Raw genomic sequence first — 26,135 nt, forward strand, 5'->3', positions numbered from 1 at the left:
AGCAGCTAAGCCCAGGCAAGAAGAGCGTCCGTGCGGACGCCGGTTCTTTAGAGGTGTCGCTGGAGCCGCGGGTTCCGCCGGAGGTTTCTCTGGAGTCCCACGGGGAGACTTTGTTATTGCAGGATGTGGCCTCTCAGGAGGCAGGTCAGGCTGAAGGGGCTTCTCAGGTTACTGTACTCCCCTCCCTTCCTAGGGTGGTTAGGCCCTCTCCTTCTGTTTCCAAGGCTTCTCCCAGAGGCAGGCCAGGTTTAGCTTCAGTTGGTGTCACTCCTAGTTCTTCAGGATCTGTGCCCAAGAAGCATATGCTTAAAATGGCAGAAGATTTGATTACTTTGATTAGAGGTTCTTTGCCCCTCCTGATAAGAGACCTAGGGTGGAACCTGAGTTGGGGAGTTTAGAGCAGGCTTCGGATGTTTCAGAGTCTAGGAGTATTCTCCTTATTCTGATTCTGATGTGGATGATTCTACTCCTTCTGCTTCTCCTCCTGAGGATTTTTCTTTTCAGAGACTCTTCATTCCATGAGGGAGCATTTTAAGTGGGAAGGTCAGGACTTCTCTGATTCCAGGAAAAGGCTTAGGGAATTTTGTCTTTACCCCAGCATAGGCCTTTGGCTATACCTCCTGTTCTGGATGTTGTGGAAGATGTGTTTGCAGAGGCTTCTCTTAATCCTGATTCTTTGCCTCCTGCTCCTGTTAAACCGGATAGGTATTACAGGGTGCCTGAAGCTCATAAGTATCTTTTAAGAGTCCTAGGGCGGACCCAGAAACTGTTAGTCAGGGGCCTAAGGGTGTTAAGGCTTCTGTTGTTAAAAATCTGGTTCCTCCAGATAAAGAGGCCAGGGCTTTGGATAGATGGGGAAAGAAAGTCTATACTTCTTCCACCCTAGCTATGAGGGCTTTGAATTGCCAGTTTCACATGTTGAAATACCAAAACTATCTACTTTCTCAACTGAAGTCTAAGGTAGATGCTCTGGCGGAAGGTATTGAGTGTAAAGAGTTACAAGATTTAGTACATGTTTCTGAACAGGTGGGTAAGCATTCTTTGCAATGTGGTTTTGATGCTGTACAGGCCTCGTCTAGGGTGGCTGCCACTGGGTCAGTTCTTCGCAGGCACGCCTGGCTGAGGGATCAGAATTTATCTGACCATGTTAAGACAAGGATTTTAGATGCTCCTTTACAATCTGATGTGTTGTTTGGTTCACCTGTTGAGGCAGTCTTAAAGAAAATGGAAGACAAGGCTAAGTCTATGCAGACTGTTAAAGATTTTTGCAGGTTCAGCCTCCAGTTTAGTAGAAATTGGCCTACCAAGGGGTGGACGTATCCTTCTTATGATTCCCAGTCTAGGGGTAGATCTAGGCGTGGTAGGGGCAGAGCTCAGGGCTCTTTCAGGCCTAGAACAGGAGTTCACCTGCACAGTCTTGGTGAGGGCAGGGGTCAGTCCTTTCGTAAACAGACCCAATGACCTACCTTTTCAGCTGCCAGAGCCTTCTCGTCTGGCAGCACCTTTGGGAGGAAGGTTGGCACTTTTCAAGGAAAATTGGAGTTTAATTACCCAAGACAGATGGGTATTGGATATCATACACCAAGGTTACAGGTTTTATTTCCATACCTTGCCTCCTTTCAAAGGCATGCCAGATGTTCCTCCTCAGCAAAGAATAGAGGCTCACAAACAAATTTCTCTGCTACTTCAAATAGGGGCAATACAGCCGGTCCCTATGCCAGAAGTGGGCCTAGGATTTTATTCTCGCCTGTTCCTAGTACCAAAGAAGGGGAACACGTGGAGACCAATTTTGGATTTATCTATCCTCAACACTTATCTGGACATTCCCAAGTTCAAAATGTTGACGTTACAACAGCTTTTACCTCTGCTGGGCAAAGATCATTGGATGGTAACTTTGGATCTCAAGGAGGCTTACCTTCATGTTCCTATCAGACTGAGTTGCAGGAAGTATCTGCGTTTCCGGGCTGGGACTTCTCATTATCAGTTCTCTGCATTGCCCTTTGGCTTATCTACTGCGCCCAGAGTGTTCACGAAAGTTCTGGCTCCAGTGATAGCTTTCTTCAGGCTAAAAGGAATACAGATCTATCCTTATTTGGACGATTGCCTGATTCTGGCTCAAGGAAGGGACGAGCTTCTTCATTATTTGGAATATGTGATAGCAGTGCTAAGATGCCTGGGGTATTCTGTGAACGAAATAAAGTCCAGTCTAGTACCCTCTCAGGACATGTGCTTTCTGGGTGTAAGACTGAATACAGCATCCCAGATGGCCTTTTGACCCCGGACAAACAAAAGAATCTTTCCCTTTACTTTCATCAATTGTCTCATCAGTCCAGGCTGACTGCAAGGACAGTCCTTCAAGCCTTGGGGTTCATGGCATCTTGTATTTTGGTGCTTCCCAATGCCAAACTGCATATGAGGAAGCTACAATGGTATCTCTAAAATGTATGGACACAGCACTGCCAGGATCTGGACACTGTCATTCAGATAATACCTTGCATTCAAAAGGAATTTTTGTGGTGGGCTCAGGAATGTCACCTAAACAAGGGACTCTCTGTGACCCGGCCAGAGGCGAGTCAGATTCTAACGACAGATGCCTCAGACAAAGCTTGGGGAGCTCATCTAAATGGAAAGTGGATACAAGACACGTGGCCTGCCAGACTACAACATCTACATATCAACTTGAAGGAGATGTTAGCAGTCCAGTTTGCATTAATAGCTTTCAAGGATTTACTTCTTCCAGGGCAGGTGTTGATTCTAACAGACAACACAACTGTCATGTGGTACATCAACAAGCAAGGGGGAACACATTCTTATCCTCTATGCAGGCAAGCAATGATTTTGTGGGAGACTGCTCTCAGTTTACAGCTAAATCTTCAGGCAAGGTTTCTGCCGGGAGCACAGAACTCCTTAGCAGATGTGTTGAGCAGACGAATTATGGATCCCCACGAGTGGAAATTGGATCCTCATGTATTTCAGAAATTGACAGTGTCATGGGGAACTCCAGACATAGATCTGTTCGCTTCTCCACTAAACCACCAGCTGCCAAAGTTTTGCACGAAAAGGTTTCATCCCACAGCTTGGAAAGTGGATGCTCTTTCAATTGGAGCAATCTTCATGTGTATGCCTTTCCACCTCTGCCTCTCCTCCCAAAGGTACTTCTAAAGGTCAGACAGGACAAGCCAAAGATGATTTTAATAGCTCCAGATTGGCCTCGACAGCACTGGTACCCATTACTGAGAAGTCTGGTACGGGAGCCTCCATGGCCTTTGCCTTCGATTCCACACCTGTTGTCTCAGGAGAGCGGTCATTTACTCAATGTCAAGCTTCACTCTCTTCACCTAACAGCCTGGCATATTCTGTTTTGAACCATAGAGGGTCTCAACTTCCACAGCAAGTTTTGAATGTTATTTTGGAAACTAGAAGGCCTAGTACAAGGAAAGTGTACGCAGATAAATGGAAGAGATTTTTATTTTGGAGTGCAGCAAAGGATTTTGATGTTTCTGAGCCTAATTTAAGTGTGGCTCTTCAATATCTTACTGAGTTACTGGACAGAGGTTTGTCCTTCTCTTCTATTAGGATTCATGCTGCAGCAATTTCGGCTCACTATGACTGTGACCCACCATTGTTTTCTCATCCTTTGTTCAAGCAATTTCTTAGAGGGGCAAAGAATATAAGACCCCATTAGAGCTCCTACTCCTGCTTGGGATCTCAATTTTGTGTTGGAGAAACTCACTCTACAACCTTTTGAGCCTGCAGCTACTACCGAGTTGAAATATTTATCATGGAAGACTGCTTTTTGTTGGCCATTACCTCTGCAAGAAGGGTTTCTGAATTGCAGGCCCTTATGGCGGTTGAGCCTTTCTTAATTTTCCATAAGGATAGGGTATCTTTCGTACTAATCCTTCCTTTATGCCTAAAGTGGTTTCTAGTGTGGCTTTAAACCAAACTATTCATTTGCCTACTTTTATGCAAATCCCCAAAATAAAGGGGAAAAGATTTTGCACACTTTAGATGTACACAGGCAGTTGCGATATTATTTGAGCAGAACTAAAGGGTTCAGGCAGTCTCAGCAGTTATTTGTTTCTTTTGCTTTGAGTTCTCAGGGCAAGCCTGTGTCAAAACAAACTATTTCTAAGTGGATTGGGTTTTGCATTGCTTTCTGTTATTCCCATCATGGTAAGGAGATTCCAGCTGGGATTAGGCCTCATTCCACTAGGGCTACTGCCACTTGACAGCTTTTTTAAGGGGTGGCAACTAAGGATATTTTGGAGGCAGCTACTTGGAGTTCAGTGCATACTTTCTCTAAGCATTATCACCTTCCACTTTACTCTAAATCTAGGGCTGGTTTTGCCACTGCTATTTTACAGGGCATTTTGGCAGCTCCTGCTTCTTTATAGTTTTGCCATCCTCCCTTACCTCTGCTTTGGGATTCTACCCAAGTGTAAGGACTGCAGCAATGTGAGATGAAGAACATAGTACAGTTTTGTACCTACCATAAATGTAGATGTTCGAAGATCCACATTGCTGCAGTCCAATTTACCCTCCCTCCTTCCCCTCTGTTGTTAGAGGCGGTTGTGTGGGTTGGGTTGTAAATATTGTGTATATTGTATATATTGTACATATTATTAGTGCAGGGGTGGTTGGTTGGTTGTTTGCTGTCTTTTGGTTTTGACCTTTCCTTTTAGGGTCTTCTGACATCTGGGGCAAGAAAAGACTGAGGATATGACGTCGGTCATGCGCATTTGTACCCTGACGTCCTGATGTCAGTCTAATGCGCCATGACCGACGTCAGCCTTATACTTTGATATTCGGGCCGACCGAGGACAGCGGACTACCCAAGTGTAAGGACTGCAGCAATGTGGATCTTCGAACATCTACATTTATGGTAGGTACAAAACTGTACTTTTCTACCTGTTCAACAGCTGTAACTGTTTGTGCAGACCTAATCAGGGCTAGTCGCCAGTTAGCTCTTTGGCCTGCAAGCGTAATTTGAAATAAGACTGTTCATTTCATTTACAATTCCTGCTAAGTGCATACAAATTGTTATACTTGTATTTCTCCCTTTGCAGCCTGCTTAATGGCTTATGCTTAACAGAAATGCAGGACTGTTCCTTGTAATGGCTGCTTAATGGCTTATGCTTAACAGAAATGCAGGACTGTTCCTTGTAATTTCTTCCGCTGTGTATATGTGATTTGATTTTGCCTGCTTATTACTCTCGCCCTTTAGTGAGCGAGCTGCGCGCTAAACTGGCGTCCTATCAGCTGGAAATGCAGGACTGTTCCTTGTAATTTCTTCCCCTGTGTATATGTGATTTGATTTTGCCTGCTTATTACTCTCGCCTTTTAGTGAGCTCGCTGCTCACTAAACTACCGTCCTTTAAGCTAGAAACCTGTTTGGTTGCAGGCGTTCGGTGTAGCGACGCTTTCTCTTTACATTTACTTGTTCTCTACCTGCATACCTGCGGCTACAAGCCACAAGATATAGTGAGATTATAGCATTGCGCGCCAAACTGGTGTCCTATCAGCTGGAAACCTGTTTGGTTGTGGGCATTCAGTGTAGCGACGCTTTCTCATTACATTTATTTGTTCTCTACCTGCATACATGCGGCTACAAGCCACAAGATATAGTGAAATTATCTGGTGTAGCCTGGTGTAGGGATTTGCTCTTACAATTTTTTTTAACCCTGTGCTAGCTCCTGGCTGCGTTTTAGTGTTGAGCATGCTTCATTTTATAAGCTTAACTCCCTGCTAGACTCAGTATTCCCTACTTAATGTTGACTCTGAATACAAGCTGTGTAAATAGTCGCTAAACAGTATCTGCATTAATTTGTGTAAAATAACTTCATGACTGCCTCACAGAATCTCTAATCAGTGTAGATACTGAATACAAGCTGTTTAGTCGCTAAACTGTATTTGCATTAAGTTGTGTAAAATAAATTCTTGTCTGCCTCACAGTATTCTCTAATCAACGTACAAGCTGTGTAGATTGTCGCTAAACTGTAACTGCATTAATTGGGGTAAAATAATTTCATGACTGCCTCATAGTATCTCTAATCAATGTAGAAACTAAACACAAGCTGTATAGATAGTCGCTAAACTATAGCTACTTTATTTGATGTAATATAACGTCATGACTGCTTGACTGTGTTTACCTTTTGTCTCTTTGTTATCTTTGCTTATCGCACTTTGCATTTAATTTGAATACAATAACCTTCTGAATGCCTGACACTGTCTCTTAACATTAGTTGTGCCATTCTAATGCTTAAACCACTCTTCTTTCCCTGTTTTTTCTTTTTTTACAGCTTGGGCCCCTGCCCTAATCTGCTGAATATAAGCTCCTGTACTGTCTAACCGAGAGCCTACTCCAATGAACTTAACCTGAAATTGTAAGGCCTTCTATTCCCTGAGTCCTCCCTCCACAAGATTCCAAGAAAGTATGTGTACTGTTGTAGCTCTGCACTATTGATTAGTTGGTACTACTAGGTCGCAGTACACTTCCCTGCCAGACTAGCCAGCAGCCACTACCTCCTACTGCACTCACTATTTGTTCCCCTTTCCTTCCGTATCTCCCCTTCTACAGACCTCTACCATCTTTCCTCTGATCTCCCTCTCTTTGCTGCCCAGAACTCTCAGCCTTCCTTTCCTTTACTCAGCCCTCCTCTACTCCCTGTCTGAAGTCTCTTCCTCTCCCTCTGTCCTCCTTAGCATTTTACCCTCTAACCCAATTTCTCTGCTCATCTCAGTACCCTCCCTCCTCTCCTTCACCTACATTTCTTACCTTCACAACTCTGATAAACTTGTTAAACTTACATTCTAAATACTCTCTTGTAACTGATTGTCTTCTGCTTTTCTCACCTCCTCTGGCTCTTCCCGCTCCGTTAAGCTCACTCCGCTCCCCTACCCTGCCCCCAAATCTCACCCGCCCCCAACACATTCACATTTATACATCACCAACTCTACCCTACATTCTTTTCCACCAATTAGACTCTTTCCCTCCCCCACCACTTCCTACTTTAATTAACCAATCTAAACCCTCCTTTCATTTCTCCAACCTCTCTTACCCTCCCACTTCTCACTACACTTAACCCTACACTCTCCTCTCCTACTTGATATCTTCCTTCCACTCTTCTCTCATTTCTCTCCTAACTCACACTATTCCAACTACATCTTTTCTTCATCCCTTACCCCACCCATTCTAACATGTTCTCCCAAACTCTCATTTCCCTCAGATTTCCCTTCTCTCTTCTCATTTGTCTTCTTCCTCTCTATCACGCTACTTCTTACTGCTCAATAACTCACCCTTACCTACCTACTTTTCACACCCTCACTTTCTCCCACCCACATCCTCCTTCACTCACTCACTTCCACTCCATTTCCCCCTGCCTTATCCCAATAAACCTACTACACCTCTTCCATCCCAAAATACTCTCCTCCTCTACAAAAATCCTCTCTCTTACATTTCCACCAACCCCAAACAACTTCTTACTCTCCAAACCTAAAAGACTTAAAGTTTTCCCATATAATTTCCTAGCCTTATCTGTATACATCCACCCTAATCCTGGCCCCTGCCTCCGTACAAACAACTCCTTCCCTCCTTCTCCCTCCTCCCACACTTCAAATACACCTCTCCCTACCACTCCTTCTACTCCTAAGACCTCTCCTACCACCCTTAAGGTCTTCACTATTAATGCCCAAAGCCTAAACAACAAACTTCACCATGTTCACGCCTGGATTAACCACAACCAACCTGACATCTTAGCCATCTCTGAGACCTGGCTAAAACCCCATATCTCTGACTCAGAAATCCTTCCTCCTGGCTTCAACATCCTCAGGAGTGACCGACTAAACAAAAAAGGTGGAGGCTCTGCCATTATCTACTCTAACCTTCTCTCCATAATCCCCCTGTAAATCTCAACCCCTCTATTCAAAAATACTGAAATCACTGCTTGTCTGCTCCAACTCAATAAACATAAAAATATCTGTATCATTTCTTTATACATCTCCCCTGACGACAACATCTCTACCCTAGAGAATATTCTCCACTGGGCCTCATCTGAAATAAAATATGAAACATTTATTCTAGGAGATGTCAACATTGATTGGAACAAAATCAACAAACTTTCCCCCACCCTAGCTATCAACCTTTTCAACTTCTCTCAATTAATCCATTCTACAACCAGGCCCAACAAAAAACACCCCACTGGCTCCATCATAGATTGGATTTTAGTCTCCCATCCAAACAAAATCTCTATCAGGAACTATCCCTGACTCCTTTAGTGACCATCTACCTGTCTTCATTCATCGCTCAGCTAACCCCTCTCAATTCCTACATGATTATATCCAAACTCGTAACCTTAGCAACTTCAACCCCACAATCTTCTCCAACATATTCAAAGAAATCAACTGGCAAATCCTTCAAACTCTGTCCCTCGACAATGCCGTAGAACATTTTAACTCCATCTTTCTAAATACTCTCAACTCTCTAGCCCCCCCCCCTTAGAAATAAATGAATCAAAGCCAATTCTGCTCCTTGGCTGACCAAAGAGACTAAACAAACCATGCAACTCAGAGACAAATCTTGGAAGCTTTATCAGAAAAGCAAACAGCCTTCTGCCTTGCTCCAATATACCCAACTCCGCAACCAAGTAAAAAAACTAATCATCAGAGACAAAAAAAACTACTACAACAAACTTCAGTCTACTAATCTTAACAACCCCAAACATTTCTGGAAATCCGTTAACTCTCTTCTCCATCCTGGGTCACAAAATAACCCCTGCCCTGACCCTAGTTTAACTGACAATTAACTAAGCTCACTCTTCAACACTTTCTTTACTGACTCTATAGCCAAACTAACCAAAACATTCCCTGATAACAACCCTTCCAACTTCCTAAACTCTCCGAAGGACTGTCACCCTATGTTTCAACTCAAACCAGTTTCCACAACTTTTATAGAAAAGCTCTTAACCAAACTAAAACCTTGTTCCAATGCCCCGACAACATTCCCCCACCTTCCTCAAACACACAGACGAAGGAATAGCTCTTCCAATTAGCATCCTGATTAACAGATCCTTAAAAGAGTCATACATTCCCAAACTCTGGCGTTCTGCCTACATTCTACCACTTCATAAAGAAGGTAAAAACAACTCTACTTCTAACTTCCGCCCTATAGCCCTACTCTCTCCTATATCCAAAATTCTTGAGAAATGTGTCCACCGCCAACTCTTACCCTACTTAACAGAGAATCAGCTACTTACACCCACCCAACACGGTTTCCGTCCAGGCCACAGCACTATAACTGCGCTACTTTCCTTCTTAGAAACAGTTAATCAAGCCAGAGATTCCGGACTTCTAGTATCCACTGTTCTGCTGGACCTCTCTAAAGCCTTTGATACCATCTCCCATTCACATCTACTCTGCCACCTCTCCAACCTTAATCTTTCCATTAATACTCTTGCCTGGTTCTCCAGCTACCGCTCTGACAGATCCCAGGCTGTCAGATGGAAGAACTCTACCTCCTCCTCCTTACCTACTCCTACTGGCGTTCCTCAGGGATCCATTCTCGGTCCCTTACTTTTCAACATCTTCATAAACAACCTTCACACTGCTCTCCCTGACACTACAGTCATCCAGTATGCTGATGACTCTACCTTAGTCTGTGCCGCCCCCAGCTTTACTGAACTTCTCTCTAAAACTCAAACAGCTTTTTCCACTACAGAAAACTGGATGCACCAAAACCACCTCTCCCTCAACTCCAATAAATCCAAAATACTAATTTTCCTCTCTTCCAAGACTTCTTCCTTAGACAAAAACTCTTTCAACATCCTCAGCCAAGCTAACACTCCTATTGAAGTGGTCCCCTACGCTAAACTCCTTGGCATAACCATAGACGAACATCTTAAATTTGACCTCCACATTCAACAAAATATAAAAAAAAACCCCACCAAAAACTAGGCATGCTCTACAGGAATAATCTATTTATTTCCAAATCCTCCAGGCAAACCTTAGCTACCTGTTTCCTCCTACCCTCTCTACTTTATGGAGCCCCTCTCCTAAATAATCTGTCTGCCTCCCTCACCTCTAAACTTGAAGCTTGCTATAATAAAATCTCTAAATTCGCCACCAAATCCAAAAACTCAACCCACCATTGCCTCTCCCTTCAATCTTTAAACTGGCTAGAACTCCCAAACCACCTTGACTATCTCCAACTAACAACCACTCATAGATTAATATTCTACCCAGAAAAATGCCCTGCTCTATCCAACATCCTCCCCCCTTGCATTCCCAACCGATCTCTAAGATCTGAACACCAAAATCTAATCTCCATTCCCAGACCAAAACATCCCGCTGGTCAACATCTTCTATCCTTCTCTCTAGGTAGGAAATGGAACTCTCTCCCTCGTTCTCTTAGAACCATACCAAACTCAGACTACTTCAAAACCTAACTTTTCTTACACCTATCTTGAAAATGGAAATGTTCTTGCTTTCACCCTACTTAATCCCAAGGTTCCCCTAGACTAAGCCCCCCTGTACTCCTGCACCTTTATACACTCAAACTCTAGCTATGTTTTTAGAAGGCTCTAACTTCACTGTATGGATGACAAAAAAAAAAATTTCGACTAATTTTTAACTTTTGCTGTGTCCTATAAATTCTTGCAGTGTATTGTAAATTTACATTTTCAATGTTCTTACTGTGTCTACATTCTATTGTAAATATGCATTTTAAAATGTCCTTACTGTGTGTACTTTCTATTGTAAATTTGAATGTGCAGTGTCTTACTTTGTTTTCTTGCTGTTTGTATTATGTTTTGTATTCTTCTTAAACATTGTATTGGTTGTACTGCCTTTGGAGCTTTTCTCCCCGGGCCTCCACTGAAAATGGGTTCTTCTTGGCCCAGTGGACTTCCCCGGTAATCAAACTGAAATAAAATAAAATAAAAAAATAAAATAAATAAAAACAGACTACAGAAATTGTTAAGTACTAGTGTAGAGCATTTTGGTGCAATGCTTTCTTTAATTTGTGCAGAACTTTTTCTTTGAGGTAGTTGCAGATTGATAGGTTTGTCATTTAAAGGATGCCATCTCTCATTGCAGGTTTTGGAAGATGCCTCGTATACAAAAATGCGAAATGCACTTTAAAAAGGTACACTAACCAGACGTTTGATAAAGTGATGGGACCGATGTTGGATGCAGCAACCCGTAAGCCTATCTGGCGTCATGATATTTTAGATGCTGATGGCATTTGCTCACCAGGTAAATAAAATGTAAATCTATTCAGTAACTGTGTTTAGAGCTCTGAAGTGTGTGTATGTTTTATATATATATATATATATATATATATATATATATATATATATATATAATATTTATCTACTGTGTTGTTGTTGAGTCTTTCGGCTTTTCCCGGTTAGGGGTTGCCACAGCGGAACTCCGGTCTGCTAATGATTGGTAGTTGATTTTTACATGCTGAGTTACCAGCCCTGATGCACAACCTTCAACGAAGGTATGCCCATTCACGCATGTCTCCACGCAGAAGACGCTCTACCTGAGAATCGAACCGGACAGCGTCTTACTTTGAGGTGACAACACTACCGCAGCACCACCACCGCGATTTATCTACTTGTGTATGTGTACTTGTGTATGTGTATGTACTATATATACAAACACATACACGTGTGGATATATGCAAGTGAATATACACGTGTTTGTGTCTGTGCATATATATATCCCACTTCTGGACGTCAGACCTTCATGATTTTGAGGGGAAGGTTTCAGCCCTCTCTGTTAAATGTAGATGTTTTTCGTGTTTCACTGTTGCAGTCATCACACTTGGGTTATCTGCCTGCAGGTAGCCCTCAGTTGGCCTGAATACCAGAGACTTAGTATTTCTGTGTCAGATGCTGTCACTCCAGGACTGATGTCAGGTCATCAGGGGTATAAAAACAGGCAGCCAACGCCATTAAATCAGTCTTTCTTGCCGAGGAGCCTGAAGCAGAAGCAGTTCGCAAGTGCCGAGTTTTTGTTTACGAATTGAATCATCCTGAAGTCTTTTAAAGTTAAGTACCCCATTGGGGATCCTTTTTTCTTGCTCTAACCAATGTCAGAAAAGTTAATAATTGTCTTGCCTGTGGAAAGCAAATACCACACAGAGATTTTCATTCCTACTGTGTCACCTGTCTAGGCCCAGACCACAATGTACCTCGCTGTCGGTTTTGTGCCTTGTTCAATGCCTGAACCATTCATCGTCGGGCCCTTATTGTCACTAAATACTTTCGATGCTCGTGTTTCACTGTTGCAGTCATTACACTTGGGTTATCCTGCTGGCAGGCTACCCGCAGTCGGCCTGAATTCCAAAGTCCTGATCCGGCGTCGGTTGCTGTCACCTTTTCCCTGACGTCAGTGCGCCAGGGGTATATAAGATGCAGCTGACGCCATTTTCTTCAGTCTTTCTTGCCATGTGGTGCCCGAAGCAAAAGCAGTTCACAAGTGCCGGTCGGCCGACTCCTGAGATTTTCGAATTTGAATTTCAGATCCGAAGTCTTCAGTAAAGCTAAGTACCCCGTTGGGGAAAGGTTTTCTTGCTCCAGACCGATGTCAGTAAAAGTTAACAATTGTATTTCTTGTGGGAAGCAAATACCTCATAAGGATTTTCATTCTTACTGTATTCCTTGCCTAGGCCCTGACCACGACGTTGCTAGTTGTCGGTTTTGTGCTAGATTCAACCAACGCACTATTAAGCGTCGGTTCGATTTTGCTTTACATTATTTTGGCCGAAGGTTTAACTATATAATGCCATTGGAACAACCAATGATCGGAATTCATAAAAAGTGCAAAGACAAAAAAAAGGACAGGTATCTGAGGTCCAAAACCGACGACGAAGTCTCTTCTAGGCCAGTCACCGGTTCTCAGTGAGGTGCTATCGCAGCCACTGACACCTGCTTCCTCAGAGCCACAGGCCGCCTCCAACTCCCACGTCGAGACAACTAGGCCTCTGGAAACTCAAGGTATTGGGCCTACGGAAATTATTCCCTCAGATGGGTCTGAGGCTGCTGAGCAGGCATCGGCTTCTGAGGGTGTTTTCAGACCTAAACAGCTTACTGTCAAGACCACTTCAACAGCCAAGGCAAAGTCTAAAACACCTTTAAAGACAAAGAAACAAGTACAGAATTCTCCTGGACAGTCATCCATGCCTAAGAAACAGATGCTTAAAATGGCCGAGGACCTAATTACTTTGATCAGGGGTTCCCATCCCCCTCCTGATAAAAGGCCTAGGCAAGACACTGACTATATGACTCCTCTGACCAGGTTTCTATTTCTTCTGATTCCTCTTCAGAACAGGGATATTTTCTTCCTCCCTACGAGGACTCTGTTGCTGAAGAATTTATCCCTTCAGCCTCTCCTCCTGAGGACTACTCTTTTGGGGAAACCCTGCATACCATGAAGGAGCTTTTCCATTGGGAAAGCCAGGATTATTCAGAATCCAAGAAAAGGCTCAGAGACTTTCTTTTATTGCCTCAGCACAGACCACTTGCTATCCCTCCTGTGCTAGACATTGTTGATGATGCATTTTCTGAATCCAGTTTGTCTCCTGATTCCTTATCCCCTGCACCAGTTAAGCCAGATAGGTACTACAGGATTCCAGATTTGCATACATTTCTTTATAAAAACCCTGCTGCTGACCCAGAAACAATTTCTCAGGGTCCCAAAGGGGTCAAGGCTTCCACTGCAAAAAAACCCTGTTCCCTCTGATAGGGATTCTAGAGCACTGGACAGATGGGGGAAAAAAGTTTACACCTCTGCTACTTTAGCTGTAAGGGCTTTAAACTGCCAATTTCACATGCTTAAATATCAACAATACCTAATGTGTCTGCTAAAACAGAAAATGCTGACAAGCTCTGAATGTCCTGAAAACAAGGAAATGCAGAATTTATTGCATGCAGCTGAACAAGTGGAAAAGCATACTTTGCAATGTGGTTTTGATTCATTAGAGGCTTCTTGCAGAGCCGCAATTACAGGTTCTGTCATTCGAAGGCATGCTTGGTTAAAAGAACAGAGTTTACCTGATCATGTTAAAGCAAAATTATTGGATGCTCCATTACAGCATGATACTTTGTTTGGTGTTAAGGCAGAAGAGGTGTTAAAGAAAATGGAGGATAAAGCAAAATCAATGCAGACAGTAAAGGATTTCTTACAGGTTCAGCCACCCAGATTTAGCAGGAACTGGCCTTCTAAAAATTGGTCCTTTCAAGTGTCAGACGGGCCACAAAGAGGCAGATACAGATGCCCAAGAGGCAGATCTCAGCCCCAAGGCTCATACAGACCTAAGCAATGGGGTGCTTCAGCCCCCAAAGGCGGAGAAGATAAATCACAACTGTATAGGAAACCGTCTCAATGACTTCCCACTGCCAATGCCAAGCACTTACCTTTTGGCAGCTCCCTTAGGGGGAAAACTAGCACTTTTTTTTATAAAATTGGCACATGATCACCCAGGAAAAATGGGTACTAAATATTATTTCTCAGGGCTACAGGTTCCACTTCCACACCCTCCCAAGGGCAAAAGGTATGCCAGACCTGCCACACAATCAAAGGGCAGAGGCACAAAAGCACATTTCTGCTCTCATGGACATGAGGGCAATTCAAAAAGTACCACAGCAAGAGTAGGGGCAAGGATTTTACTCAAGACTTTTTTGGTACCCAGAAAGGACAAAGCCTGGAGGCCAATACTGGACCAGTCTACTCTAAATACTTTCCTGGACGTTCCAAAATTCAAAATGTTGACACTGCAGCAACTTCTACCCATGCTGGGCAAGAAGGCTTGGCTCGTTACTTTGGACCTCAAGGAGGCATACCGGCATGTCCCAATCAGACAATCTTGCAGAAGATACCTCAGATTCATAGCTGGCTCAATGCATTACCAATTCACTGCACTGCCCTTTGGCTTATTTACTGCGCCCAGGGTCTTCAAAAAATGCCTAGCACCAGTAATTGCATTTTGCAGACAAGGAATTCAAATATATCCCTACTTGGACGACTGCCTTAGTCAAACAGAGAGCAAGTTCATTCTACTACAGCATCTGGCGTTTGTAAAAAGATTACTAATTTGCCTAGGGTACACAGTAAACGAAAAGAAATCAAAACTAGTGCCTTCTCGAGAGATAATATTCCTGGGTGCAAGCTTAAATACAACTTCCCAGATGACTTATCTCACGCCAGACAAACAAAGGCAACTGACTCATTACTTCCAAATCATGGCAACAAAGACCCAGGTACGTGCAAGAAAAATTCTGCAGGCTTTGGGCTTCGTGGCATCCTGCATTCTGCTAATTACATATGCAAGACTGCATATGAGGAAGCTACAGCATTGCCACAGCCTGGAGACAATAATCACTCTCATTCCCTGCCTGCAACAAGAGTTTCGATGGTGGGCACTGGCCTGTCACCACAACAAGGGACAGCCTTTCACTTTACCCACAGCCAGGCAGACACTAACAACAGATGCATCGGATTATGCCTGGGGGGGGCACACATGGCGGGAAAATGTATTCAGGGCACATGGCCTGCAGACCAAATGCATCTTCATATCAATCAAAAAGAGATGCTAGCTGTACAGAATGCCCTGACAGCCTTCAAGGATCTACTTCAGCCAGGACAACTTTTACTAAAGATGGACAATACTACAGTCATGTGGTACATAAACAAGCAAGGGGGCACACATTCCTACCCCCTCTGCAGGCAAGCCATGACTTTGTGGAACACAGCATTGACCTATCAAGTACATCTACAGGCACAATTCTTGCCAGGAAAGAAAAATACTCTGGCAGACGAACTAAGCAGAAACCTCATGGACCCTCATGAGTGGAATCTAGATCCATAAGTCTTCAGCATGATAACAAGGAAATGGGGATGCCCAGACATAGATCTATTTGCCTCCCCTCACAACTGCCAATTACAGAGATTCTGCACAAGGACTTATCACACTCAAGCGTGGAAGGGTGGATGCTCTATCATTCAGCTGGAAAGCCCTGGCAGTTTATGCCTTTCCTCCACTGCCTCTCCTCCACAAGGTACTCCTAAAGGTCAGACAAGAGAAGCCAAAAATGATTCTGATTGCCCCAGACTGGCCACGCCAGCACTGGTACCCAATCCTAAAGAACTTGTCTCAAGGTCCATCCTGGACTTTACCCCAAATTCCTCATCTTCTGACCCAACAAAACAATCAGATCCTGCACAGCCAACTCAGAACCTTAAATCTGACTGCATGGCGAATAATATAACCACTCAGAATACACCTCTCTAAAGCAGTTATGGATGTCATTTTGGAAGCCAGGAGGCCCAGCACAAGAAAATCTTATGCAGAAAAATGGAAGAGATTATGTGCTTGGAACCAGGCACAAGGACTTGAACCGCTTGTTCCAAATATTCCTCAGATTTTACAATACCTAACCGAGATGCTGGGCAAAGGCCTATCCTTCTCATCAATTAAGAGCCATGCCTCTTCCATTTCAGCTCATTACAATACGGAACCTCCTATTTTTCACATCCACTGCTAAGATAGTACCTCAGAGGGGCCAAAAACATAAGACCCCCAAGGAGAGCACCAATACCTACATGGGATCTCAACTTTGTCTTGGAAAAGCTCACACTGCCTCCTTTTGAGCCAGCCAATACAGCTGAGATATAATTTTTATCATGGAAAACTGCTCTGCTCCTAGCAATAACTTCAGCAAGAAGAGTCTCAGAGTTACAGGCATTAATGGCAGTGGAACCTTTTATCATCTGGACAGGGTTTCTCTAAGGACAAACCCAACATTTATGCCCAAGGTAGTTTCCAATGTGGCTCTTAACCAAACCATTAATTTGCCAACTTTTTTTCCAAATCCCCAGAATAAAGGGGAGAGACTTCTGCACTCTTTGGACATACACAGACAGCTACGCTTCTACCTGGACAAAACTAAAGTTTTCAGAAAGACTGAGCAACTTTTTGTGGCATATGCTGCAGGATCACAAGGAAAGGCTATTTCAAAACAGACTATTTCAAAATAGATAGGACACTGCATTCGCTTCTGCTATGCACAGCAAGGCAAATCAGTACCTAAGAATATTAGGCCACATTCTACCAGGGCAGCAGCCACATCAGCAGCCTTTCTCAGGAGTACCAAGCAAGGAAATTTTGGAGGCTGCAATTTGGAGTTCAGTGCACACCTTTACCAAGCACTATCACTTACCTCTTTACTCTAAATCCAGTGCAGGCTTTGCCACTGCAGTTCTGCAGGGCCTCATAGCCACTCCTAATCCTATTTAGACCCATCCGCCCAACGTCTGCTTTGGGATTCAACCCAAGTGTAATGACTGCAACAGTGAAACACGATGAACAATAGTACAGTTGTGTACCTACCATAAATGTAGATGTTCAAGTGTATTCACTGTTGCAGTCCAGGTTACCCACCCACCATCCCCCTTTCCTTGCTGGGACTTATCTGTACTTCTCTATTCTATACAACCTATGTGGTGTATTTGCTTGTAGATGAAGGTAATGGTTATTTTGTGCATGCTTTTTGTAAGCAATGTTTTTAGACTACCCTTTTGGGGGCACCTGACATCCGGGGCAAGAAAAACTGAAGAAAATGACATTGGCTGCATCTTGTATATACCCCTGGCACACTGACATCAGGGAAGAGGCGACAGCATCCGACGCCGGACCCAGGACTTTGGAATTCAGGCCGACTGCGGGTAGCCTGCCAGCAGGATAACCCAAGTGTAATGACTGCAACAGTGAATGTACTCTAACATCTACATTTATGGTAGGTACACAACTGTACTTTCTCGATCTCCGTATTCCGAAATGACTTCGGTAAGCCATCCGACTACCGATATTCCGAAAAAAATGTAAAGATAAAGACAGAGACAGACCGCACAGGTTCAAAGCTACCGACGACACTTCCATTAAGCTAGTCGCCAGTACTCAGTGAGGTGCTTTCACAGCCCCTGATGCCCGCTTCTGTGGATTCGTAGGCCACTACCGAGACCCTTTCAGAGTCTGGTATGCCGCAAAACTCTTCGACTAAGGATCCTGTGTTTTTCTCTATCTTGGATGGGTCCGGAGGCGCTGAGTAGGCACCGGCTTCCGAGGAACACCATAGATTCTCGACACAAACCGACAACTTCTTTCGCGTCTACCGTTTTTTCAAAAACTGCCAAAAAACACAATTGTACACTTTGCACTTAAGGTCCAACTTCACATCAAATCAGCCAGGTGATCTGAATCATCTGTTTTTGCTGTTCTTTCAAAAACTACAGAGTTTCTAAGGCCCAGGGTACAAACCACGCCAAAGAAACTGATGACCCAATCTCAGACACCTGCTTCCTTGCATCAGTCTCACGTGTTTAAAATGGCAGAAGACCTTATAATGCTGATCAGGGGAAGCCATGCTACCCCTTCTAAAAGAAAAAGAAATCTGTCCCCAGTAGTTTTATCTGAACAGGAGTCTGATGACTCTGATGCATCTGAATATGAAGACATGCAACCCCTCTGTACTTATGAGGATTCTGATGCAGAGGAATCCATTCCTTCAGCCTCTCCACCCTAGGACTTTTCCTTTGGGGAAACCCTTCATACTTTAAGGGAGCATTTCCAATGGGAATGTCAGGACTACCCTCAGTCTAAAAAGAGACTGAGAGAATTCTTAGATCTTCCATAGCACAGACCCCTGGCCATTCCTCCTGTCTTGGATGTTGTGGATGATGTCTTCTTGGAATCCAGTTTGACTCCTGACACCCTCCCTCCTGCTCCCAGAAAACCTGACCGGTATTAGAGTCCCTAATTCACACAAATTTCTTTTTGAAAATCCTACTGCTGACCCTGAGGTTATTTCTCAAAGGCCTAAAGGAATTAAAGCCACTTCAGCTAAGAATCCCACCTCTTCAGATAGGGATTCCCGAGCACTAAACAGATGGAGTAAAAAAGTATACATCTCTGCCACTCTTGCTATCAGAGCACTAAATTATCACTACCATGGAACTCCTCAAACAAAAAATATCATCCTTTCCTGCTTGTGCAGAAAACAGTTACAAGAGTTAATGCACTCTGCAAGTCAAGTAACTAAGCACACCTTACATTGTGGTTTTGACGCCTTAGAAGCTTCTTGCAGGGCAGCAGTCACCAGTTCTGTCCTTAGAAGGCATGCTTGGCTTAAGGAACAGCTCTTGCCAGACCAAGTTAAATCTAAATTATTGGATGCACCCTTGCACAAAGACAATTTATTTGGCACCAAGGCAGAGGAGGTCTTAAAAAAAGATGGAAGAAAAAGCTAAATCTATGCAGACAGTTGAGGATTTCCTACAAGTCCAGCCACCCAGGTTTAGTAGGCATTACCCCTCTAAGCACTGGTCCTTTCCTGCCCCCTCCAGGTCAGTTCAGCCCAGACCCCGGGGAAGCAAACCCCCCCCACCCCCAGACAGCAGCCACAGGGAATGCAGAGGTCAAAGCAATGGAGTTCTGCCGCTTCAAAACCAGGGAGTGTAAAGCCACCCCATCATGGTAAGAACTCACAATGACTCTCCACTTCCATCCCCTCCCTCTGCCCACCTGCATTTGCCTGTAGAAGGAAAACTCACCTTCCACGCAAGCACCTGGGCCACCATTACCAACAACCGCTGGGTCCTCAACATAGTGTCCCAGGGATACAGATTTTATTTCCACACACTCCCAACCCCAAAAGGGCTCCCAGATCTTCCTCCAAACCAGTGGGCAGAGGCAAAAGAGCAAGTCCTTTCCCTACTCTCTCTGAGGGCAATAGAGTACATTCCTGCAGAACAGATAGGCCAAGGTTTCTACTCTAGACTTTTTCTGGTACCCAGAAAAGAGGGCACCTGGCTCCCCATCTTTGATCTATCCATTTTAAACATCTTCCTGGTGATACCAAAATTCAAAATGCTCACCCTCCAGCAACTACTACCTATGCTGTCCACGAATGCTTGGCTAGCCACCCTAGACCTAAAAAAAGCCTACCTCCACATCCCAGTCAGGGAATCATGCAGGAAATGTCTAAGTTTCAGGGCAGGATCTCTGCACTTTCAGTTCTCTGCGCTTACCTTTGGCTTATCTACTGATCCCAGAGTTTTTCACCAAATGTCTAGCTCCCACCATTGCTTTTTGCAGACAAAGAAATAAACAAATTTACCCTTACTTAGACGACTGCCTGATTAAGGCAGACAGGAAAAGTTGCTCAGGCACCTGGCCTTTGTAAAGTCCCTACTGACATCCCTAGGGTACACTATCAATGAAAAGATATCCAAACTAGTACCCACCCAAAGGATGATATTCCTGGGAGCAAGCCTGGACACAGCATCCCAGATGGCATTCCTTACACCAGAAAAGCAAACTTACCCAACAGCCTACTTCTCTCAACTAGCCACCAGAACCTAGTTATCTGCAAGGAAAACCCTGCAAGCTCTGGGGTTCATGGCATCTTGCATTCTACTCATTCCATATGCCAGACTACATATGAGTAAACTTCAGTGGTACCTAAAAAGCCTTTGGTGTCAACACTCTCAAGACCTGGAAACTCTTACACCAGTGATACGTTGCCTAAGGACATATTTTCTTTGGTGGGCAGCAGCATGCTCTCACAACAAGGGACTACCTTTCTCACCACCCCCGGTGCCCAGACCCTCACCACAAATGCTTCAGACTGTGCCTGGGGTGCACACTTGGACTGCAGGTGCATACAGGGCCAATGGAGCCCACAGCAAATACATCTGCACCTCAACCAAAAAGAGATGTTAGCTGTCCAGCAAGCATTGACAGCTTTCTGGCTCGTTTTCTTCTCAGGGGCTCCCCTGATCAAAACAGACAACACCACTGTGATGTGGTATATCAGCAAGCAGGGAGGGTCTCACTCCTACACTCTATACAGGCTCGCGATGAACCTTTGGCACACAGCCTCAGACATGCAACTACACCTGTTAGCACAATTCCTCCCAAACTCTCTAAACTCTCTGGCAGACAACTTAAGCAGAAATCTTCTGGACCCATACGAGTGGCAGCTAGACCAAAGAACCTTCACCCTAATAACTCAGAAATGGGCTACCCCGAAGGTCAACCTATTTGCTTCCCACTACAACCATCAGCTCAGCAGTTTTTGTACCAGGGAGCCTCACTGCAGGGCCTGGAAAGTGTATGCCCTATCCTTCCCCTGGGTCAACCTCTTGGTTTATGCATTTCCCCTACTACCTCTCATTACCAGGGTACTGCCCTAAATAAGGGAGGAAAAAACAAGGACAGTTCTGATTGCTCCAGACTGGCCTTGCCAGCACTGGTACCCACTGCTGCGCAGCCTGTCCCCACTGCCACAATGGCATCTCCCTCGGACCCCAACCCTCCTGACCCAGAGCTAAGGAGAATTCATGCATCCCCAAATGCAGACCCTCAGTTTGGCAGCTTGGCTTATTCCCTGACCACTAATCAAGCTGCCAATCTCAGTAAATAGGCTCTAGATGTTATACATGAGGCTAGACGCCCTAGCACTAGAAAGTCTTATGCTGACAAATAGAAAAGTTTCTGCACCTGGATGCAGGTTAAGGGAGCCAATACGGCACAGCCCTCCCTACCTCTCATCCTGGATTACCTAGTTGACCCGCTTCACAGTGGTCTCTCCTTTTCCTGTATTAAAATTCATGCCTCTGCTATCTCTGCTTATATCAACAACTGAGCACCCTCTTTTCTCTCACCCTCTCATCAAACAGCTCATACGAAGGGCTAGCAACTTGAGTCCACCCAGAAGAGCACCTACCCTAGCTTTGGACCTAAACTTTGTGTTGGAAAAGCTCACCCTGCCCCCCTTTGAACCAGCATCTTCAGCAGAGTTAAAGTTTCTCTCCTGAAAAAAGCCTTGCTTCTGGCTGTCACTTCAGCCAGAAGAGTATCCGAGCTACAGGCACTCAGGCTCTAGAGCCCTTCATCATCTTCCATGCTGATAGGGTGTCACTCAGGACTAACCCATCCTTCATGCCTAAAGTGGTGTCCAGTGTGGCTCTCAACCAATCCATTCATCTGCCCACCCTTTTCTCTAACTCACAAGACAAGGGGGAAAGGATCCTGCACTCTCTAGATATGCACAGACAGCTCAGATTTTACCTAGACAGGACTAAATCATTCAGAAAGACTGATCAACTACTAGTCAGCTTTGCTGCAGGGGCAGAGGGCAAAGCCATATCCAAACAAACCATTTCCAAATGGATAGCACACTGCATCCATTTCTTTTACAAGCAACACGGGAAACCTCCCCCAAGGGGGTCAGGACTCACTCTACCAGAGCAGCCTCCACCTCTCCAGCTTTACTCAGAGGAGTCCGCACCAGGGACATCCTGGAGGCTGCCACATGGACATCTGTTCACACCTTCACCAAGCATTACCACCTGCCTAACTTCTCCAAATCCAGGGCAGGCTTTGCCACTGTATTCTTGCAGGGCATCCTAGCCAGCCCGTAGTCTTTTTGACTACCTCCACCCTTTACCTCAGCTTTGGGAATCGACCCAAATGTGGTGACTGCAACAGTGAAACACGAAGAACATAGTACAGTTGTGTACACTTACCATAAATGTAGATGTTTGAGTGTATTCACTGTTGCAGTCCTGGTTTCCCTCCCTCCATCCCCCTTTTCTTCTCTCTCTCTCTCTCTCTCCCTCCTTACAAGGAACTTTTTGGTATTTACTTTCTATTGGTGTGGTTCTTCCACCATATCCTGGCTCCCACTTGTGGGGCTCCTGAGTTAGGGAAAGAAAAACAGATGTAATGGTGTCGACTGCCATACTTTACAACTGACGACCTGATGTCAACCCTGAAGCGACAGCAACCGACGCAGAAAATACTAAGCCTCTGGTATTCGGGCCGGCCGAAGGCAATCCTGGCAGGGATAACCCAAATGTGATGACAAAAACAGTGAATACACTCTTAACATCTACATTTATGGTAAGTGTACACAACTGTACTTTTCTCTGGATCTTAAGGATGTCTATCTTCACATCCCTGTTCATCCCCATTTCAGGAAAGTTTTGATGTCCTTCAAGGATGCATCTGCAGTCATAACATACAAAGTTTATTTGGCTCCCCTGCACAGGAGATTATATAGAAAGTGGAAGAAAAAGCAAAATCTGTGGAAGAACTAGGTAAAATTTCCAAGGGTCCAACCTCCGAGGTTCCAGGTGGTCCTTTCCCTCCAAAGAATTGGTCCTTTCAGAGAGCAGGAAGAGAGAGGGGCAGGCAGCTCGAGGCAGAGGTCAATCAGGGTCAAAGCAGGTGGCCCTAGGCAGCGAGGAGTAGTGCCACAACTGCAACAACAACAACTGCAACAACTGCCACTACACACACACAGGCACTTGACTCAGGGAACGACTGACTTCTCACAACTGGGAAAGCTGGCTTTATTTGTGGCACTACTCCTCTGGTTGGCAAGCTGCTGCCACTGCGGCCTATAGGCATGGAAGGGACCAATTCTTGAGGCCAGTTTTTTCCTGTTTCTTCCTTACATTTTCAGTTCTCTGCTTTGCCTTTTGGCCTCTCTACTGCCCCAAAAGTCTTCACCAAATGCCTTGTTCCTGTGATTGCCATTTGTAGGATGAGAGGGGGATACAAATCTTTCCTACCTGGACAACCTACTCATTCAGACTTCTCCAGAAACCCTGCATCAGCACCCCCACTATACTATTTGCCTTTTACAAAGCCTAGGGTTTATGGTAAATTTCTAGAAATCCTTCATGACCCCTTTTCAGGATCATGTTTTTCTTGGGTGCAGGCTCCAAACCATTCCTGTGCTGGTTCCTAAAGTCAGTATGGCTTCTACTTTCTCATGCTTTAAACTTTTTCTAGTTCATCTTCTTCCATGCCTCAATCCTGAACTTAAGTTATGGATTCATCAGCTCTCTCTCAACCCAGGGCTTCATTTTCAGCCTCTAGTTCCCTCTCAGAAACTTTTTCTGATGCCTCAGATGTGGGGTGGGGGGCTTCTTTCAGCCGTCAAAAGGTTCATGACTTTTGGTGTATTCTTCAGAGGGCAAACTATATAAACATCAAGGAGATGAGAGTTCTGTTTGCTCTTCAGACCTTTCATACTCTTTTCCTTCTAGGGCCTCTCAAAATCTTTACAGACTATTACTACAGTGATGTAGTGCATCACAAACAGGGGGGCAGCACTGTCTAATCTGCTGTACAGACCAGCTGTTCAGGTTTGGCATCTGGCTGTCCAGTTTCAGGTGACCCTTCAGGCTGTTTGTATGCCTTCAGAAGAGAACATTGTAGCAGACTGTTTGAGCAGGTCCATAACACAGGCTCACAAGTGGATGCTTCACAGGGATGTGTTTCTGGGAATTGTCAACCAGTGGGGTACTCCTCAGGTAGATCTTTTTGCCTCCCCTCTGAACAGACAACTTGCTCTCTTTTGCAGAAGCGTCCCAAGTCCTCTGGCGGTGAAGGTGGATTTCTTCTTCCTTTCTTGGAAGGGGAAGTTTCTCTACACCTTCACTACCCTTCCTGTCATATCAAGGGTCCTGCTCAAGATAGAATGAGACTTACCCAAAATCTTGTTGGTGACTCCCATTTTGCACCAGACTGCATTGGGTCCCTCTTCTTCTGCACCTAGCCAAGGGCAATCACCTCAAGTTTCCTCACAAGGTGGACTTAATCACACAAGATAAGGGGTCTGTCATCCATCCTCACTTGTCCAATCTTCAAGTGACACTGTGGGTGATAGGGTTTTGATCACTTTTGGTTACCTTTTTCCTGAGGCCATGCTATGGGTTCTGCTGGAGGCCAGGACATCCACTACCAGGAAAACTTTTGTTCAAATGGAAGATATTTTCTGCCTGCTGGTCTTGCCTGTAACCAGGGTCCAGTTTCTGTGGAAGTTCCTTTGGTTTTCTGTTATTTTTGTGAATTTCTCCATGCTGGATTGGCATACCCTTCAGTTAAAGCTCACGTTTCAGCTATTTCTGCTTGTCCACATTTGGCTTCCAGGTTAGAGTTCAAACAATTTCTTAAAGGTGGCCTTCATATTAGGCCTCTCAGGAAGTGTATTTCTACTTCTTGGGACCTTAATTTTGTCTTGAAACATTGACTCAGGCTCCTTTTTCATCTACAGCTTTAACTTCCTTACAGCATTGTACATGGAAGACTGTTCTACTTTGGCCCTTACTTCAGCTACACTGGTGTCTGAGCTTCATGCCCTTATGGCTGTCCCTCCTTTTTTAGTTTTTCATAAGGACAGGGTGTCTCTTTGTACTAATCCTTTTATGCCCAATGTGGTTAATGAATTGTCTCTTAATCAGTCTGTTAATTTGCCCATTTTTTCCCCATCAGAGTCTGCCCATCGGAAGGTTCTTCACATCTTGGATTTACATATGCAGCTCAGATATTATTAGGAAAAGACTAAGGCCATTCACAAGTCTGAGCAACTTCTTGTTCCCTTTCATCCTAGATCTCAAGGTCCGGCTGTTTCTAAGCAAACCATTTCTTCATGGATTTCTAAGGTCATTTCTTTTTGTTACTCCTTTCATGAGAAAATCATTTCTACTTCTGTAAAGGCTCATTGTGCCACGGTTATGGCTCCCCCTGGTGCTTTTTTCAAAGGATCGGATACCAGTTCCATCCTTGAGGCTGCTACTCAGACGTCTCTCCATACTTTGACTAAGCATTACAAGCTGGATGTGTTTTCCCGAGCTAGAGCTGGATTTATAAGGCAATCCTGCATGGCATTCTTGAGGGCCCTGCTGGACCTTCCTCCTCCCAATTATCCTCCTGAGCTTTTGTACTCTTCCTTTAGTAAGGAGTACTGCAACAGTGATATGTAAGAACATATAGCACAGTTGTGTAAAATCTTGCCATAATAATAAATGTCCTTCCCTTCACTGCTGCAGTGTTCACTCCCTCCCTTCTCCCCCTTTTTTCTCTACTCCTATTTCGGTTTTCTTTCTGGATGCACACGTTCCTCCCTTTCTACTTGGTCTGTTGTTCCTCCTGAGGGTTTTCAGTTCTGAGGTAAATACATCCATATGTCAGCTTTATACCCTACGCCATTAGCAGGGAAGAATACATGTGACATACAATGTCTTTAAAAAATCTAAGGCTTTGGTGTACTGGCCAGACA

At 44.5% G+C, this 26,135-nt stretch overlaps 1 protein-coding gene across 1 annotated transcript in view; it reads left to right on the top strand.

The window, feature by feature from the left end:
* Nucleotides 1-26,135, top strand: part of POLR3B (RNA polymerase III subunit B) — a gene marked incomplete in the record, with an annotated part of 1,742,661 nt that overhangs the window by 1,274,831 nt on the left and 441,695 nt on the right. The window contains 1 exon segment of the mRNA XM_044088141.1: nt 11,092-11,250. Coding sequence (XP_043944076.1) covers nt 11,092-11,250 — 159 coding nt within the window.

Source organism: Protopterus annectens, chromosome 11.part0 (assembly GCF_019279795.1).
Source record: "Protopterus annectens isolate FY-2018-M chromosome 11.part0, PAN1.0, whole genome shotgun sequence".
NCBI lineage: Eukaryota > Metazoa > Chordata > Ceratodontiformes > Protopteridae > Protopterus > Protopterus annectens.